The sequence below is a fragment of the Bos javanicus genome, chromosome X, assembly GCF_032452875.1.
Source record: "Bos javanicus breed banteng chromosome X, ARS-OSU_banteng_1.0, whole genome shotgun sequence".
In the NCBI taxonomy this organism is placed as follows: Eukaryota; Metazoa; Chordata; class Mammalia; order Artiodactyla; family Bovidae; genus Bos; species Bos javanicus.
Genome location: NC_083897.1, coordinates 107,281,468 through 107,301,646, shown reverse-complemented (window position 1 = coordinate 107,301,646; position 20,179 = coordinate 107,281,468). Strand labels below are relative to the sequence as shown.

General features: G+C 39.4%; 1 protein-coding gene across 5 annotated transcripts in view; it reads right to left on the bottom strand.

The window, feature by feature from the left end:
* RPGR (retinitis pigmentosa GTPase regulator) overlaps positions 1 to 18,943 on the bottom strand; it is a 74,617-nt gene extending 55,674 nt beyond the window's left edge. For 2 of the 5 annotated variants that reach the window (XR_009735094.1, XM_061410443.1), the window contains exons 1-8: positions 18,689 to 18,943; positions 16,614 to 16,739; positions 16,084 to 16,176; positions 13,978 to 14,040; positions 11,311 to 11,469; positions 9,818 to 9,967; positions 6,170 to 6,328; positions 1,177 to 1,332 (exon numbers count right to left, since the gene is read on the bottom strand). Coding sequence is in view for 4 of the 5 variants with exons in the window: in XM_061410443.1 (XP_061266427.1) it covers positions 1,177 to 1,332; positions 6,170 to 6,328; positions 9,818 to 9,967; positions 11,311 to 11,469; positions 13,978 to 14,040; positions 16,084 to 16,176; positions 16,614 to 16,739; positions 18,689 to 18,851 (1,069 nt within the window). In the remaining variant the exon portion in view is untranslated. The remainder of the gene's footprint in view (positions 1 to 1,176; positions 1,333 to 6,169; positions 6,329 to 9,817; positions 9,968 to 11,310; positions 11,470 to 13,977; positions 14,041 to 16,083; positions 16,177 to 16,613; positions 16,740 to 18,688) is intronic. The other 3 variants (XM_061410442.1, XM_061410445.1, XM_061410444.1) reach the window with 3 other exon arrangements.
* Positions 18,944 to 20,179: the final 1,236 nt, after the last annotated feature.

Here is a 20,179-nt window from a genome sequence, read left to right as displayed (position 1 = left end):
GAAATACCAGTATCTGGATTATTTCAAAATATTATATGCTGCTGCTGCTGCTAAGTCACATCAGTTGTGTCTGACTCTGTGCAACCCCATAGATGGCAGCCCAATAGGCTCCTCTGTCCCTGGGATTCTCCAGGCAAGAGTACTGGAGTGGGTTGCCATTGCCTTCTCCGAAATATTATATGAGTTCCGACTTTTTAATGCTTTGCTTTTTTGATAGAAATGTGAGCTACAAATACAAAACTTACAGAGCCTTTTGTTCCAAAGCAATTAAAATTGTGCAGTGTATTAATTATCTAGGAGTGAGTCAGTCATTTTAGGGAAGCACCTTCACTGAGTCCTACGCTGGCAGCACCTAGTTTCTGAGGTTGAGAAGTAGGCCCAAAGCAGCATCTTCCCAGACAAAAGGAGAAACTACAGAGCAGAACAGCGAGCTCTGCTAGCACTGTGGAGGAAGCATGAAAGTCACTCCTGAAAACACATCCTAGTGGCAGAAGCCTTCTAAGAATTTACTCAGCCTGAATGGTACTGTCAGATTGAACATGGAAATTTTTTTTTTAATTTTATTTTATTTTTAAACTTTACATAATTGTATTAGTTTTGCCAAATATCAAAATGAATCCGCCACAGGCATACATGTGTTCCCCATCCTGAACCCTCCTCCCTCCTCCCTCCCCATACCATCCCTCTGGGTCGTCCCAGTGCACCAGCCCCAAGCATCCAGTATCGTGCATCGAACCTGGACTGGCAACTCGTTTCTTACATGATATTCTACATGTTTCAATGTCACTCTCCCAAATCTTCCCACCCTCTCCCTCTCCCACAGAGTCCATAAGTTCCTTCTTAGATTTTCCCCCTTGGTGTGAGCAGAGTTCAGAGCCTTCAAATCAATAGTTTCAAAAAGACTCCAGCTTTCTGACAAAGTATAATACTATGGTCTCACCTCTGAGAGCACTGACATATTTTGAGGCTCTAAATCATTTACACTGATTTTAAATTGAACTAAAATATGAGAAAGGAGTTTACAACTTTACACATTGGCATATTAAACAAGGAATTACATTTTCTCACTTATTAATTCCTTTGCTTAAGTTAGATACATTCATTCTATATAGTATTTGTTTTGTAATAAAATATACCCAGTTCCATTAAGTATACTAACAGAAATTTGATCTGTACCTGTTATCAAAGCTGTGTGATTTTCTCCACAGCAAACATGACTTATTTTCTTATCCTTAACACTCTCAATGACTTTGGGTTCTGAAGTTTCAAAAGTGAAAGTGCCAAGACCCAGTTGACCAAACTGTCCCAGCCCAAAGGTGTACACGGCTTTCTCTGAAAGGGGAGAAGCAAACACAAGAAGAGGATTTCAGAGATACAGATACTATCATCATTCTATCTGGAAAAATGGTGATATTCCCTCTTCTATAAAGTACGTTAGGGGTCTCTCAAAGAAACACTCATGCAAGAATATCCAATACTTACCTACACATTCGATAAAGCGAGAGAAAAATGACAAGGTACACAGTTGTAACAATTATGTCATGGGCCTAATTCTCTTACGTATAATGATAGAAGGAACTGCTAAACACACAAAAGTCAGTGAAACCAAAAAAGTCCCTATGATTACCACTCAGTCAAAAAGCATCAATTGTCTAAACTAATTCCTTTCACTGACTTAAATAAACGAATAGTATTTCCCACAGAAAAAGTCCTTACTTTTAACAGCAGTTTAATGGAATAACCTATTTTAGAAAACAATCTCAGAGGAGAATTTGCATGAGAATTAAAACTTACAGCAGATATGCTACACTTATTCACAGGTAAAGCTCATTTAGGGCTTCCCTGGTAGCTCAGCTGGTAATCCACCTGCAATGCAGGAGACCCCGGTTTGATTCCTGGGTTGGGAAGATCCACTGGAAAAGGGACAGGCTACCCACTCCAGTGTTCCTGGGCTTCCCTGGTGCCTCAGATGGTAAAGCATCCACCTGCAACGCAGGAGACCTGGGTTCGATCTCTGGGTTGGGAAGATCCCCTGGAGGAGGGCATCACTACCCACTCCAGTATTCTTGCCTGGAGAATCCCCAAGGACAGAGGAGCCTGGTAGGCTACAGTCCATGGGATTGCAAAGACTTGGACAAGACTGAGCTATTAAGCACAGCACAGCACAAAGCTCATTTATTAGGAAGTGCAATAATAATCAGAGGAGGGTAAAAGCCTTTCCTCTATATTATTTAAATTAAAAAAAATTTTATTGACGTATAGTTGATTTACAATGTTGTGCTAATTACTGCTATATAGCAAAGTGACTCAGTTATACATATAGATATATTCTTTTCATATTCTTTTCCATTATGGTTTATTATAGGATACTGAATATAAAATATGACCTTGCTGTTTATCCATCCTATGCGATATTAGTAGTTCTGAAGTGATTCCAAATGAACTCCAATAATTTAGTTAAGTATTAGCTCATATAGTCTTGAGAAATGGAAAAGCACAAGAACAGGATAAACAAGTGGTGATGTAAGTGTCCTTTTAGACACACATGCTTCCGGGCCCCTGCCTTAGGAAGCACAGTGTCTACTGCATTTGTGTGCTTCTCCACAGTGCAACACATTGCCTCTCCTGCTGCAGTTACAGAAGCAAGAGTTTCAGATTCAGGTAGAAGCCCAAACCTTCATTCCTACTAGCTGCGGCAAGCAGACAAGCTACTTAAATTCCCTAATCTAATAATCCCTTCTAAAAGAGCTGCTGCAAGGATTAAATGAGAAAACATACAGGAAACACAATGGGACAGTCAGTCGTAAATGAACATTTTCCTAAAAAGTAATTATCTAATCAACTCACCTTATTGTGACAACACAGGATACTGATGAACACATAATTATTGTCATATAGTTTTACATTTTTCTTTCTAATGTTTACTTCATGAATAAGACACAAAGATATTCTTTCTTAAAGACAACACAGTGTGTCAAGGATAGGAAGCCACACTGAGGCAATGGCAAACAGACCTTTATTTTAGTGTAAAAATCACTATCTCTAGTAAAACTAATAATCACATAGCATATCTCCAATTCTGAATGTTCAGCTTAATAGGAGGATGTTGGGTAAGTGAAAAAACTGTCTATCTCGAGCTGGCCAACAATCACTCCAAGTTTCTTGGGCTGTCTGACAATAGCCTGTGAAATTAGGCTGTTCAGGCACACTGAATCAAGTTACACAAGTTTTGTCCTTATTCTGTTCCCTTGTGTGCTTGAATGATTAGCAATGACAATAGTTTCTATTATTTTTAAATGACTGAAGACTCTTACCTAACGACATTATATACAAAAACCAATATAATTTTTAGTCATCCCACCTTTGTAACATTTTTAACAATGTAATTCAATGTTAATAAATATTACTGTCTTAGGAAAACAGATTTGATTAGTTGGCTTCAGATAAATATTACTCTAATTTCACAGACTACATTTCATTTCACAACTAGATACTTGTGTAGCCCTGTAGAGATCTTAAGTTTGTCTAAATATAATCTGGAGAAGTTAAGTTCTTATTTTCTTTGGGGCCCAGACTTCATTGTGGACCCAATCTAATAACCAAGCCTTTCTTATCTTCTGATAACTGCTGTGGATGACATACAAAATGACATGGATCACTTGGTCTCACTTAGTTTGTCCCAGTTCCAGTCTGATACTTTCTCTACAGCAATCCATTGTTTCCCTGACTATCGTTACAACCAGTAGCTGTATTGTGTAATCTATCGTAGTTATATCAAAATATCAAGTTTTAAATAAATTTATCAACAATGAACTAATTAAAATTATCTTTAAAGTATTCTATTGACTTTAAGATCAATAAAGTCTGATCTAAATAGACTTTAAGATCAGAATTATAGACACAAGAAAAAACAAAGCTGGGGAGGGCCCCCAGAGAAATCTAATCCAAGCCCTTCCCTTTAGTTAAGAGAACCATTTAGAACAGATGATTAGCTATTCTTGGCTTTATGGTCTTGCAAAGTATCCAATAACTCTTAGGTATTAAACTTAGTACTTACTCAAACTGATGATCATACACTCTTTAGGTCCATTTCTTTATCAATTAGGACTAAATATTTAATAGTTCTATCCATACTGCTTCAGAACACAGGTTTCTCACAGGACTGGCTCATAATAAAGCCTTTAAAGGTCCATGGATAAATTTTAAAAAATAGGCCAAGTAGTGAATTTTCCATACAGATAAATTTATACAATTTAAGGGGATGTCTTTTACTATAAAATTAAGAGCTTTAAAATTTTTGTTTTGAAAATGACCCTTACTTTATGATATAATGGTGAAAACAGATTGCATTTTTCTTGCAATGTCCATATTTAGCCAAATGCAAACTGGAAGTTGGCAATCTTCTCTAGGTCTTCATACTCTCTTACAAAATAAAAAACTTAAAATATAAAAACTTTAACGGTCTGTGAGATTCGAAAGTCTCCAAAAAATCTGGAGAAAACAATCAGTTTCTGGCAATATGGTTTTTAACTTCAAAACAAAGTTCACAGACAGCTAAATGTCTATTATACTATAATACATTACTTATGTGTACTTATGTGCACTTTTTAAATTTTAAGTATAATTAAAAGATTATCTTGAAAATATTTTATAATATGTGGTTTAATGACACATTATTATATAGTCAACATTGCATCCTTCAGAATAACCTTCAATAACCTAATAAATTAATTATTTCTATAATCTTTGTATAAACCAGAAAAAATACATGACACAAGAATAAACTGCATTTCTGCCTACAGAATAAATTTTCAGATAATTTATAAAGATTAAAGTTTAATCCCTAAAATAAATCTTTCAGAAATTATATAAAAATTCACTTTATCAGCAGAAGTTTAAAAAAGATCTTAAACTTCAGAATTATTTCCAAATTTAGAGTGGAGGACCTGGAAAAAAATATTTCTCACTTTGAAAATATTCCATCTGGAAATTGCAATTCTGGGAAACCATAGCTTTATAAGCATGACTAGGACTAGAACAGGAAATCAAGGAAAAGTGATGTAAGAGAGGAAAATCTAAAGATAATATACAGCTTAATCATCTTGCAACATTTAAGCATTAACATCTAAGAATTAGATGTTATTTAAAAATTTGTCTAGAACACTTCTAGCTTTGGGTTACTGAAGATTAAGTGGTGACTTCAAAAACTGTTTCTTTTTACTAAAAACTATCATAATTATTCACTACCTAACTGCATTACCTCTATACTACTCATCTAAAATAAATCTAATGCTGAACAAATCTGGGAGCATCAATGTAAGCATATTAATAGACAGTATATTTTAATTATATTGACCAGCATCCTAAGAAGTCACATGTCATACCAAAAACAAAATTCAGAAGCCAAAAGGGACATTATCATTAAGGTTCTAACTCTGTATTCTTATCTGTAATTTACAATCTTAACTCCCTTTAATGAATTATTATAACAGACATAAAAATCACAAAGAAATCACCAAGGTAGATATTGTGACTATCAAAGAAAAGAATTACCAATGACAAGTAGAAAAGACTATTAACAAGGAGCGTCTTCAAATTAAGTATTTCAGAAAAAGTAATGTCAATTTTAAATAAATATGGAATACATATACATGAGGAAAACAAAGTGTTCTTGAAAATGAGCTAAAAAAGTTATTTGCTGCCATTAAAGGTGTTAAGGTCATGAAAATGTCAATTATGTAAGCAAAAACAATTCAACAAGATTCATTTTTTTTCTACTTAACAATATCTTCCATAGGCCAGAAATGTTTACTAACTATATGAACAAAAAGTAGAGATCTTAATGGAAAAAGATGCAAAGTCTACTCACATGAAGTACCTGAAACATACAAACTCACTGAAGCAGAGACTTGAACGGTGGTTGCCAGGGACTAGGGTGGTGGAGAGGGGAGCTGCTTATTAATGGATTTCAGCTATGCAAAGGTGAAAGTTCTACAGACCTGTCATATCAGATTGTGCCTATAGATAACATTACTGTATTATACACCTAAAATTCTGTTAAGATGGTGGATCAGATGTTAAGTGTTCTTACCACAATAAAAATAAGCAAATGTTAAAAAAGGTTTTAGTTAGGTACCACAGAAAGCAGGGAATGGAGCCGCACCCATACCTGTAAGAACAACTGTGTGCCCTCCACCACAAGCAACTTGGATCACCTTCTCAGAAATTCCAGGCACCAGCTGGGGCACTTTGTGATTGACCAGGAGCTTTGGGGGAAGACCTAACTTCCCACTCTCCGGTTCTCCAAAGGTGTACAGTTCTCCCTCAGCTATTGAAGAAAAAAAAAGAGGGATCCATGATGACAGAGACATGAACAAAATACTGGTCTTTTTGGTACATGTTCTTATGTTTGATAAAAAATTTAGAAAATATAAACTTAAAAAATCTGACCTTTCTTGAAATACTTCTACTCAATAGTAAGGAATAAAGGTAGATTTTCCCTTCCTCTTGATTATTCTAATCCAAAATCTTCATGAAGAATTCATGACTATCACTACCAGTAATAACTAGAAAATTATTTTATCTGTTTCACAATACACAGACAAGATGATCTTACTTCTTCCACTTACTTTTAATAAAGCAAAATGACTAGACATTAAACCCCCAAAAGGACATGGATTTTGTCTTGCTCACTATGGTATTTGCAAGAACCTAGCAGTGTGTCTACTACATTAAATATAATACTTATTGCATAAATAATTGCTTTTCATGAAACTTTCTGTATAAAACTCATTTATGCACGAAGCAAATATGGTGAGTGAGCCTAAAGATGGCAGGTTTTACTCAGATGGCACTTTTTCCAGACAGACGCTCCTGCTAAGGAATTCATGTCATTTAATCGCTGCTTTGTCTATACCAATACTATTGATCTGCTTCTGTTATCACACTTAGCACACTATACTATGAGCTTCATGAATCAGGAACTATTTCCTATGAACCGAAGTGAGTCCTATAGAGCAGGAATTTAAAAACTGTAGTAAATACATAATCTAATCATAAGCTTCTACGTCAGTCACGTAGAAGAGATAACACAGCACGTCTTGTTGTATTACTGGCATGTCTCCAAAAGAACCACACCACGACTGACTGCTGACTAACCCCTGGGAATGCAGCCTTTGGGAGTGTTCTTTAAGCTGGTGATAGGCGATTCTGTTACACACACCTGGAGAAATGAATTATGCCAGCTTAGCCAGGAGCTAAGAAAGGGTTGCTTTGCACAAACATCAACACTGATGATGTACACCTGGTTTCACTGTTGAAGGGCCTGAATTTCAGGTGCCATGACGAGTTGCTAGCAGAATGTGCCTACATGACCGGCCACCCACAGCAAAGCCTCAGACCCTGAAAATAGAACAGGGCTTCCCTGGGCAGAGACATCACACACACATCCCTGTAGTTCAATGCCAAAGAGAAAACACACCTTGTGTGGCCCTGGAAGAGGAAGGACTGGGAAGTGCATACGGGACCTCTCTGAAGAATACAGATCTTTCCTTTGTTGTAATAAATCTTAGCTATGAGTATAATGAGCTGTTGAAGACAGATCCCTTCTAGCAAATCAGAACTTAGGGAAGTTGTGTGATATCTAACACACATGGTAGGTGCCAGTTTAAACTTGGTCAAATACTGCAAACACAGCCAAACTCATTTTCTAGATTGATTTGCACAAAAGTGAAGTTTTCTGTACTACAATTTTTTCTGAAGTACTCAGCACGGAAGTGCTTAGTAAGTCAGCATGCCTCCCCCTTTCCCCATGCTTCTTGCTTCTCATATGAAAGGAATTTCTAAGTCCAGACAAGTCTCTTTCTACTACTGTCTGTAAATTCCTGCTGCTCCCCACACCTTCAATGGATGAATTGCATGGTATGTGAACTACACATCAATATAGCTATTTTTTCTTAAGGCATAAAACAGAAAACAAAACAAAAAAGTTCAATGTAAGGCCTATCAGTTAAAACGATTAATTGCACTTGTTTCTCTACTGGCTAAAGCAGTAGTAAATAAAAACTGACATTGGCAATTTTATTAAGGCCTAAATATAAGACATTGCTTTGTTTTTCCATGTGGTTTTTTTTTCTATTTTTTGTTTCATAAACAAAGTGAGCACAGACTATACCAATTCCAGGAGCCCTAAAGTTGGAAGTAAGTTGGTATGTGGTATTGGCCCAAGGAAAACAATTTATCATTCATTCACTTACCTCCTCGTTCAACAAGATTTATTTATTGTCAGTTTCTTCAAGACACAAACTGACACAGTAGTGAACAAAACTAGCCAAGCCAGAGTTTGCCCTTTCTTAGAACCAAATTACTACCAGTTCAGTTCAGTCGCTCAGTCATGTCCAACTCTTTGCGACCCCATGAATCGAAGCATGCCAGGCCTCCCTGTCCATCACCAACTCCCAGAGTTTACTCAAACTCATGTCCATTGAGTTTGTGATGCCATCCAGCCATCTCATCCTCTGTCGTCCCCTTCTCCTCCTGCCCCCAAACCCTCCCAGCATCAGAGTCTTTTCTAATGAGTCAACTCTTCGCATGAGGTGGCCAAAGTACTGGAGTTTCAGCTTCAGCATCAGTCCTTCCAATGAACACCCAGGACTGGTCTCCTTTAGGATGGACTGGTTGGATCTCCTTGCAGTCCAAGGGACTCTCAAGAGTCTTCTCCAACACCACAGTTCAAAAGCATCAATTCTTCAGCGCTCAGCTTTCTTCACAGTCCAACTCTCACATCCATACATGACTACTGGAAAAACCACAGCCTTGACTAGATGGACCTTTGTAGACAAAGTAATGTCTCTGCTTTTGAATATGCTATCTAGGTTGGTCATAACTTTCCTTCCAAGGAGTAAGTGTCTTTTAATTTCACGGTGCAGTCACCATCTGCAGTGATTTTGGAGCCCCCAGAAAAATAAAGTCTGACAGTTTCCACTGTTTCCCCATCTATTTCCCATGAAGTGGGACTACTACCAAGTCATTGGTAAACCTGGGGGGCACTAAGATGGGACAATAAGCATTTTCTAAACCTGAATCTGAGGTGCACAGAATAAGAAGTAAATGTATAACAAATACTTAGATATCTAAGAGGGTCCATAAAACTGTTTTCCGGTAGGTGCTTTTATTGTTTAAAAAAACCATCAATAGGATGGAAAACCAAGATCATACTTTTGCTGTTACTACTAGAATAGATGTAGCTATAATAGAGTCCAGCACTTAAAATATTTTAATTAAGGTAGAGAAAGTTGCCAATGAGGCCAGGAAAAGGAGAAATTGGGGATCCTAAAAAAAGTCCCACTGAAGGAAAGCATACCCCATACTGAACTCTCCTCCTTTTCCATCAAATCATCAATCCTATTTCTACAGTGAGAACCTATGACTTATGTACTAAAATGATAAAAGCAAATTATCAGGACAAGATCAGAATTGGTCAGAGTACAGAATCAAGCAAATCCATAGAAAAGAGGCTCATAGGTCTTGTTTTTAATGCCAAAGAAATTTGAGGACCAATATTTAGAAGGGTTTTTTATATATAAAAATATAGATCTAATTCATTAAAATCAGTTAACATGTCAGATAGTTTGAAATTATAAACACTCATTATTAAAATGAAGAAACACTGTGACCTAAAACAGACCAAAATAATTTCATTACATGGAGTACCATGGCGATAGTGCTATAGAAATATAGGATGTTATGTCATTTTATTATTAATTTAGTAATAACAGACATGGGAGATAACATAAGAAATTCAACTGTTCTGTCTTACTTGTTACAAAAGCTGAATGGTAATATCCGCAAGAGATCCAGGAGATAGGTTTTCCAATGGTCACTTGATGTGGGACACATATATTAGTTATATTTTGTAAACCAATTTGCCCTTCGGAATTGTCACCCCACATGAATAGCTCGCCATCCTCTATAGTTAAAACATGAAGAGGAAAAAACATTTTAAGAGGTAGCAGGGATAGCAAGTTATTATATTCCCAACAGAACATTTATTTTTTAATTTAGAAAAATGATGTATCTTGAAAGAAAAATACTAAAGACATTTATACCAGGGAACTACTTAACAGTACTATTTCTATTATGAAATGTTTCTATAATGATAAAGGATAGAGAATAACCTAAAGTGTATCACTTTGGTCACGCCCATATTTCTACCTCAATAGCAAAGACAGAATGTCCTTTCCTATAATAACCTTTCCTTATTCTAAAGTCTCTAAGCAGAAGATGGTTCCCTCCTTTCAAGCAGTCTACCTGTAACTGAACTAAATGCTGGCATGAGTCACACTGCGCATCTCCCAGACAAGGCCCAGGTCAGAAGGACTGGGACTACTTTGCTCTGAGAACACTGTGAGAATGACGCTTTAGAGGAAGAAAAAAATTAAATAAATTTATTTTGCTAACTTTTTTTTTTTTACAGTTGAAAATACATAATCTAACTTCAGAGACTAGGAGATACATTAGTGTACCTAACATCTCAAAACCAGGCTAACTCCTGTGCTTTCTGATAAAGGCTGTGTTGTCAGGGGGAAAAAAACCCTAAGGGAAATATTCTAGAAAAGAATGAGCAAGAGTTATTTACTTGTCTCTTTTAATTAAAAGTTTTTCAATCTGAAGTGTTTCATGATAAAGCAAATAAAAGGAAATATGAAAATAAGAACCAAAAGGAGGAGGTCTAAACGCTAACGGTGTGGGCGAGAGAACTGAAGGGATGGACTGCAGACCCGACGCTGCTCTCCTGGCCAGAGCGGCAGTGCACCTCACACCCCTCTCTAGACTGGAACGAAGACGTACACTGGCAGCTTCCTCAGTGAGACGTGTGCATCTCGGCTCCAAATTTTAAAGAAAGTTCTCATATGGGCTTTTGATAGGCAGAGCAGAGCGATGCAATGACCATTACAGACTGTATTTTAGTAACATATATCCCACAGATTTCTGGGATATTTCTGACAACAACTTCACTAAAGCTGAAATATAACTTTTGGAACATGCAATGAAGGTACTATTTAAGAATATCTAAAGAAACAGATGGGTAGTACAGCTTAGAAGTTACTTAACAATTACCTTCTAAATGTATGTAAGCATAAAGTTGTAATATTCGTCATGATTTTCAGTTCTATTTTAAATGTCTTCTGAAAACACATGGTCAATGAAAGAAAATGAAAAAGGATTGCTGTCTTCAGTTCACCGATTCTGTATATCCTGGTCTGAAAAAAAGGACTATGTCCCAGTTTGAAATGGAAAAAAGAGTCTTACCAGTCAGTGCAGCTGAAGTGTTAGACCCAGCAGACAGTTGTTTAATCTTATGCTGGGATGTAAAGAAACTAATTAGATGGAAGGCACTTCTTTCATCAGTATCACCAAGTCCAAGCTGCCCTTCATTATTTCCTCCCGTGGCATATACTTGGCCTCCTCCTGCACATGGAAAAGAAAACATCAGTATACCACAGTCGTCACCGTTAGGAGACAGTCCAGTGTACACTAGATAGTCTCACTATTACTAGTGAAGAAAGCTGAAAGTTGGCATTGTCCTGCAATTTGGTGAACAGCTTCCTTTTGGTGTCAAAAATACACTAAAACAAGCAAGGCTCTACATTTCTGTGAGATTTTATAAGTTATTCTAGGGTGTAAGTAGCAATCGAAATGCAGAACTATTAATTCAGAGCAAAAAAGAGGAAAATAATTTCCAAATTAGTTTATAATTCAAATCAAAACTTTTTAAAAGAGATGTGGTTCATTAATTTTAACTTCCATACCATTAAGGCTTAGATATAATGCAACAATAAAATGAGGCAAATACAAGAAGAATCAAATTAGAAATGTGGAAACTCTGTGCTGCAAAATTATTTTAATTTTCTATATTTAATTTTCTGCCTTCCTAAACAGGAAGGCAGTCCAGCATTGTGTCTAGGCAAGAGGACACAGAACCAGACTTCCTGGGTGCAAATTCTGGCTTGCCACTTATCAGCTGTGTAACTTTGGGCAAGCTATCCTTAACGTCTCAGTGTCTCATTTTCCTCATCTGTAAAATAAGATAATAATAATGTCTACTTCACCGGAGAAGGCAATGGCACCCCACTCCAGTACTTTTGCCTAGAAAATCCCATGGACGGAGGAGCCTGATACGCTGCAGTCCATGGGGTCGCTAGAGTCGGACACGACTGAGCGACTTGACTTTCACTTTTCGCTTTCATGCATTGCAGAAGGAAATGGCAACCCACTCCAGTGTTCTTGCCTGGAGAATCCCAGGGACGGGGAAGCCTGGTGGGCTGCCGTCTATGGGGTCGCACAGAGTCGGACACGACTGAAGTGACTTAGCAGCCGCAGTAGCAATGTCTACTTCATAGAGGTGTTATGAAGACTAAATGAATTAACATTTATGAAATTCTTAGAATAGAATTTGGGACACTATCAGCACTGCGTGCTGCTGCTAAGTCACTTGAGTCGTGTTCGACTCTATGCGACCCCACATGAAATTGAACCACACAATTTAAAACATATGGAGCATATCAGAGTTGGTGGAATGCTGAAGCAGTTCAGACAATGACACAAGGAAAAAGTTGAATAGTCACCAAAAACTCTATGGAAGAAGGAAGACATACACTGGATCTTAAAATACAAATATCTGAATAAGAGAAAGAGAAAAGACACTTTAGCAAAGGGAAAGTATTGAGTGAGGGCAGAGAGCTGAGGTTGGGGCTGAAGCAGTGAGAGCAGCCTGAAGACAGAAGAAGCTGTGTGTGGGAGATGGAGGTAGGAAAGACTGCTGGGTGGTCAGTGCCTGGATATCTAATTGCTCCAGCAGGATTTGTTGGAAGATTTCCTCAATTTCCTCACAGAATTGCCTTGGCACCTTTGTCAAATATTACTTGGGCATAAACATGTGGCTTCATATCTGGACTCTACTCCATTAATCTTTGTCTATCTACTTACTAATAGCACACTGTCTTGATCATTGTTGCTTTGTGTGTGTGTTAGTCGCTCAGTCATGTCTGACTCTCTGAGACCCCATGGACTGTAGCCCACCAGGCTCCACTGTCCATGGAATTCTCCAGGCAAGAATACTGGAGTGGGTTGCCATGCCCTTCTCCAATCCCTGGATCTTCCCAATCCAGGGACTGAACCCGGGTCTCCCACACTGTAGGCAGATTCCTTACCGTCTGAGCCACCAGGGCAGCCCCACTGTAGCTTTACAGTAGGTCTTAAAATCAGGTAGTCCTCCATTCTGATCTTTTCAAAACTGTTTTGGCTATTCAAGGTCCTTGGCTTTTCCATATAAACTTTAGAATAACCCTGTGAATTTTCTACATACACACACTCATACACACACATGGCCTGTTTGGATTTTGATTGGAACTGTGCTAACTCACATCAAAAGCCTTTTAAGGGCTTCCACTCACCCTCTGAAAAGAAGAGGGAAGAGCAAGACCAGGAGCATGTGGCCCCTGAAGGTGTGCACACAGGTAAGGAGATGCTGTTCCTTGCCGTAATCCAAGAAAAGAAGCTTTCTCTTCATCGACTTAACATTTATCTGCATATTTTCATAGGCAAACAAGTGTACTATCCATTTACATTTTTAAAAAAATCCTCATCTTACTGTTACCAAGGTACCATTTCTATTAATTTTACAAAGTCACAAATGTTACTGGAGTAAGATCTCAGTCCTCAGATTGGACAGGAAGTCATCAAGATTGAATGAAGTGAAGTGAAGTGAAGTGAAAGTTGCTCAGTTGTGTCCGACTCTTTGTGATCCCACAGACTATACAGTCCATGGAATTCTCCAGACCAGAATACTGGAGTAGGTAGCCCTTCCCTTCTCCAGGGGATCTTCCCAACCCAGGGATCAAACCCAGGTCTCCTGCATTGCAGTCGGATTCTTTACCAGCTGAGTCACCAGGGAAGCCCACAGATTGAATACTATACCTGTTAAAATTAGGGTGTGGTTCCTTCCGCAAGCAACAAATTTCACTTTTTCCGGTTTTAAAGCTAAAAATATAAAAATATGACAAGTAAGATATTTTATGATTATATGGAAATGATAAATAATCCAGGTCAAATGATGACCAAGTTGTAGAACAGATTTAAACCCAGGCCTGTCTGACTTCTAAGTTGATTTTCGTAACTAATAAATCAAAAGTTTTTGGAGGTAGTTGTGCATCATAATAACCAATGGTGTTCTGAAAAAAAAAAATACAGATAGCTTAGCCTGATCCCTGGAGAATCTGAGTCAGTAGGTCTGAGGTAAGACCCAGGCATCTATATATTATTTAAAACTCCACAAGTAATTAGTATGTGCTGAGATCCACTATATTGTTATGCTGTCTTTTCTGCAACCTGATCTATTCCCTAATCTGGCATTACCATCATCAAGTTTACTTTCTACCTTACACAACAAAACACTAAGTTCAACATTCATAGGCATTTGTTGTTGTTGTTTAGTCATATACCTACAGTAAAGTTCTTCATTCATTCATTTACATATTAAAAACCTTTACAGAACATCTCCTAAGTGCTCAGCATAGCAGCTGCAAAAATCACTAAGACAGAGTCCCTGGCTCAAAGATCTCATAGTCTAGATAATCTTGTTAGCTCGTCTATTAGATATTGGACTTCCCTGGTGGCTCAGATGGTAAAGAATGTGCCTTCAATGCAGGAGACCCAGGTTCGATCCCTGGTTGGGAAGATCCCCTGGAGAAGGAAATGGCAACTCACTCCAGTAATCTTGCCTAGAAAATCCCATGGACAGAAGAGCCTGGTGGGCTACAGTCCAAGGGGTCACAAAGAGTCAGACACAACTGAGCAACTAACACATTCCCTTTCATTCAATTTTGAACAGTAAGCATAGTGGGCACTGTAAATAAACCCAAGGGTTTAGTCACCTGTGCGCAATAAATATTTTTGACTTAGTGGAATACTTCAAAAGTTCCACAACAATATCTACAAATAGCATGTGTGTGTATGTGTGTGTTAGTTGCCCAATTGTGTCCGACTCTTTGCAACCCCATGGAACCCGCCAGGCTCCTCTGTCCATGGAATTCTCCAGGCAGGAATACTGGAATGGGTTGCTGTTCCCTTCTCAAGGGGATCTTCCTTACCTAGGGATTGAACCTGGGTCTCCTGCATTGCAGGCAGATTCTTTACCATCTAAGCCACCACAGAAGTATGAATATGATAAATTACACTGAAATTCTGAGCTCAAATTAAAAATCTGGCTACAAAGATAAAGAATCTTATTCTTGTCATATCGCAAGGAGTCTCTATCATCATTCAAGTATAGCTGATGTTCATGGGTTAAACCAAACAAAAGCTTTTGCACATAATGGTGAGAAAGCTTTGTAAAGGTATTATATTTTCTGGGACAATCCTGATTTGAAACATTTTGTCCTGTTGTTCTTGTAAGAACACTGCTGCTGCTGCTAAGTTGCTTCAGTCGTGTCCGACTCTGTGCGACCCCATGGACTGCAGCCTTCCAGGCTCCTCGATCCATGGATTTTCCAGGCAAGAGTACTGGAGTGGGGTGCCATTGCCTTCTCCGTGTAAGAACACTAGTACTAATCAACTCCTAGGCCTGATGTTTTCTTCAGCACATCTGCTAACTACACACAGCAGGGTAAAATGTGTTTTATAAAACCCGCAACTACATAGAACCATGATGTTCATAACTCTAACAAGTGAGACAGAGCTCAAAACCGTATCATATTGTTTGTTCTCTGTATATACAGTAACAGTAATATTTAAGTAGGTTTACAAAACAGGCAAAAAAAAATGATGTTCAGGTGCACAGTACTATAGAATCATTATTTCCTTTGTGGTCTCTGGGTTTAAAATCAATGCGATTTTTAAATCCTAACATATAGAAGTAGTTCTGAATACCACATGAAAAATAAAGTTAAATGCCAATAATATTCAAGTAAATCTCAGTGAATAAAGAACTAAAGGCTTTATTATTTATATTAAAGAATTACACAATCAATAGAAAAGTACTTTATATAATTTAAGTATTTAAAGTGATAAGAAAAGACCCCAAACCTTTGATACATGTTGGTTTGTTAACAGTTGCTTTTGATCCTAATCCTAACTGTCCCCAGTTGTTACTGCCAAACATGAAAAGCTTATTATTTCCTGGTGGGAAAGAAACAGAAAGAATAAACTGAAGCATCTTCAACATAATGTGAGATGAAGTCATCAAAAAACAATAAAAAAGCTATACTTAAACAATGTTATCGGTTTTACAGGTTACCTTGCCCATCTACCTATAGCTACATTCTGTTAGTTGTGAAGAGTTTCTAAGATTATACAGTAACAGTTTTTTGATGTTATGAATATATTCAAATAGATTTATTCTAAGAAAGCAATATGCATAGAAAATCAGGTGTCAGTATACTAAGGGAACTTAAAAGTCTTCCCTGATAAATCAATTTGTCAAGAATTCTCTGGCAAAGTAAAAAAAAATAAAAACATTCACTTTCTGTATATCTTCAATATGTTTTGAACAACACATATACAATACTTAGGATTATCCAAGTATTACTATATTCATTTAAGATTTTAACACTAACCTGTAGTAATAGCAGTATGTTCATCTCCACATGAAAGAGATATAGGTATATCCCTTTTAAACCAGAATTTGCTGGGCATATTTTCAGCAAATTTAGTTTTTCCAAACGTAAACACAGCACCCGAATCTGCAAATAAATGAGACAAATATATGAGTTTTGATTTCACAAGTTTTATCGTTGCCTGTTAACTAAAATATTTTTCCAGTACTTTATCTGCTCCCCATGGCCTACATCCTCCTCCTTCCAACTTAACTCAGTTTAACTCCTCAGACTTCATTCTCGTTTTATTTACAAGATCTAATAAATGAAGTATATATTATCTGTTTACTGGTATAAAGTAAGAAATATACTGTCACAATGACTAAGGAGTCCTGCTGCCATTAGGTAGACCATCTACTCCTTGGAAATAAGCTGATACCCTCGATGCCCCACTCACACTGGTGAACGTCATATAGTCTAGCCTCTGACTGAAGGCTTTTCTCCACACACAGAAACAGGACAGTACTGAGTTTCATCGTGAGGACGCAGGATGTTGAGATTTGGACATTCTTAAATGAAGTCACTAAATACTACCTGATAAGAGGAGTATTCACAAACTGGTTTACGCCAGTACCATTTTGGAGAGAGACCAAAAACTTCTATGAGATCCCAAAGCTATTAATATCTAAACACACACACACACACAAGACAAGATTCAGCTTTTGAGGAAACCTCAAGGAGGATGACTACACACAAAGAAACTAAACAGGTATCAGAAAGACAGACATAGCAAACCTAAGTATTAATAAATACTAATGCTCAAGAGACTTGCTACTGTGGAAAAACCTTTTGAGAACTGTGAGGTGTGCAAGTTCAAACTGTTAACGATAGATTTAGGAGGCCAGGTTTTAGAACAGGCTCTGAGTTTTTAATAGAATGAATAATTAAAACACTTTTGTCCTGCTCTGGCTCCCCAAGAAGGCTTCCCCTGGCTACCCTCACCCCAAGCCAGGGGCCAGAGGCTCTGTGCTGGCCTGGTGGCATCTTCTGTTAATCAATACTGTCATTTTGTTTAGTTTCTTGTATGTCTCACTACCTTGTGAACTCGAGGCAGGAACTGAATCATGTTTGAACCCAAGAGCCTGGCAGAAACGGAACGATTCTGCTCTAGTGTTTTTTTTTCAAACTGTTGGTCGTGACCCATACAAGTGAAAGTCGTTCAGTGGTGTCCAACTGTTTGCCGACCCTATGGACTATACAGTCCATGGGATTCTCCAAGCCAGAACACTGGAGTGGGTAGCCTTTCCCTTCTCCAGGGGATCTTCCCAAGAATGGAACCCAGGTCTCCTGCATTGCGGGCGGATTCTTTACCAGCTGAGCCACAAGGGAGGCCCAAGAATACTATCTTCCCAACCCCAGGAATCGAACCGGAGTCTCCTGCATTGCAGGCGGATTCTTTACCAACTGAGTTATGAGGAGTGGGTCAGCAAATCAACTCAGTGGGTCATAACGACCGTTTTAAAAAAGTCAAGTATTACAGGAAAAATCTGAGCACATCCCAAGTGGCTAGAATAAGTACTGCTTCGTGAAACGTCTATTTCTGCTACACAGAACGTACGTGGTACCCAGTTACAACGCTAAAGGTTATTTCTGGAGCTCAGGGGTAAAGTCTCAAAAAACCACTCGCTAATGGCTCCCTCCTTTCTCCAACTTGTCTTCCCATCCTCTTTTACCGCACGTCCCCCGGTCAGCCACTCTTTACTGCGTTCAATACACAACCGTGTTCTGAGGACCTCAAACGAAGTACTTTGGGAGGTGAAAACTGCCCCCGCCTTCGAGAAACTCATCGAAAACTTATTTTAAAAGAATTAGAAGAAGAAAGACCGGCACCCCCGTTCCCCGTAGTTCCCCTCCTCTCCCTCCTTTCTTTCTCCTCTCAGTCAACCGCAAGGGTGCGGCCAGACTCTGACCATAGTCGGGTGGCTGCGGCCCAGACCTGTCCCCCGACGGGGCCGGCCCAGAGGCGGGGCCTGGCCGTCCGCCCGCCTGCTGAGCCTCCCTCCCGGCCCGCCGCCACCGCCGCGGGCGCCACTCACCGGGCACCATCTTATCGGGTTCCCCCATGGTAATAGCGCTATGGAAAGCCTGCTCCTCGGCCAGAAAGTCGGCGGCGTCGACTCGGCTGGGCCTAAGGCAGTGCCTCAGCTCCGAAGCGGGCGCCGAGAGCCCCTTGGGCCCCCATAGCCACTCTCGGGGCATCCGCTACTCCCGCGTTCCCGGAAGTCAACAAACGGCCGCTAGGGGCAACGGGGGCGGAGCGTTATGGCGCGAGGAGAGTGGGAGCCGGGGGGAGGGGAGGGCGGGCAGCCAGCGCGGCGCAGGCGCAGACACAGTGGACGGTTAAGGTAGAGGCCGCGCGCCCTCTGGTGGCCGGAGCGGAGGTGTGGTCGCACCGCGCGGTAATCTCCTGGAGAGATAGTGACCAGCGTCACAAATGTCACACCCCGTCTCAAGCTACGTGACACAGGCAAATGTCAACACACAGCTGTGTTAATACTAGTGCCTGTGACCATGTATAACTAAATGAGATAAGCACTATGCCCAACATCCTAAATCATATTTGTATCCCCGTCATCTAACCCCAAACCTGGTATATAGTAGATGCTCATTAAATACATATTAGCTGAATGAGTCCTGCTACAGCCCTGCAAGGTGGTTAATGTTACCCCGTTTAGAGATGTGAAGTGGGAGAACTGGGGTCCAGTTTAGCTAGTCCTGCTGGTTATCTGAACACCTCCTCCACCCCACCCCCCTTCACACACACACACAGAAGGCTGAGGTTTCCTGAAATCTACAACTGACTTGAACTTGCACAAAGAGATTCACCCACACTAGAACACCACTATTCTAGTATTAGCCAGATATGTTAACATTTTTCTCCAGTATCTCCTGTGAAGGAGAAATGTTGCCAGTCGTATTAACAAACAAAGGATGGCCATCAAGCCATCAGGCACTTACCAGAGCCCCCAGTGGTAAGCCCTGAGGAAATTTAGGATGGAGACAAAGGAGCTGCCCAGAGCTAATCACCCCTCCACTGCAGCCACCCCCAAAGGTGCACCCTGAGGGGCCTCAGGATGGGGAAGAACAGGATATTGGCCCTAGAGAGCTAAGGTGCATATCAAAGGAATGATTTCCCTGAGTACAGACTCCTGCATCTACCCAAACATAGAAGAGAGCTAAATTTGTAAACTTGGGTTTCCCAGGTTGGCTCTAGTGGTAAAGAACCCACCTGCCAATGTGCAGGTTCCATCCCTGGGTAGGGAAGATCCCCCTGGAGGAGGAAATGGCAACCTGCTCCAGCATTCTTGCCTGGAGAATCCCATGGACAGAGAAGCCTGGTGGGTTACAGTCCATGGGGCTGCAGGGAGTCGGACATGACTGAGGGATTAAGCACACACACACATTAATTTGAGCTATTTAACAGTAAACTTTTGACTATCTGGTTTTTGTTATAAAACTCCTATATAATCCTGGCTCCTCCCTTACCTCTTTGGAACAGTCCCTCAGAGCTGAGAGGCTGTCTTCTG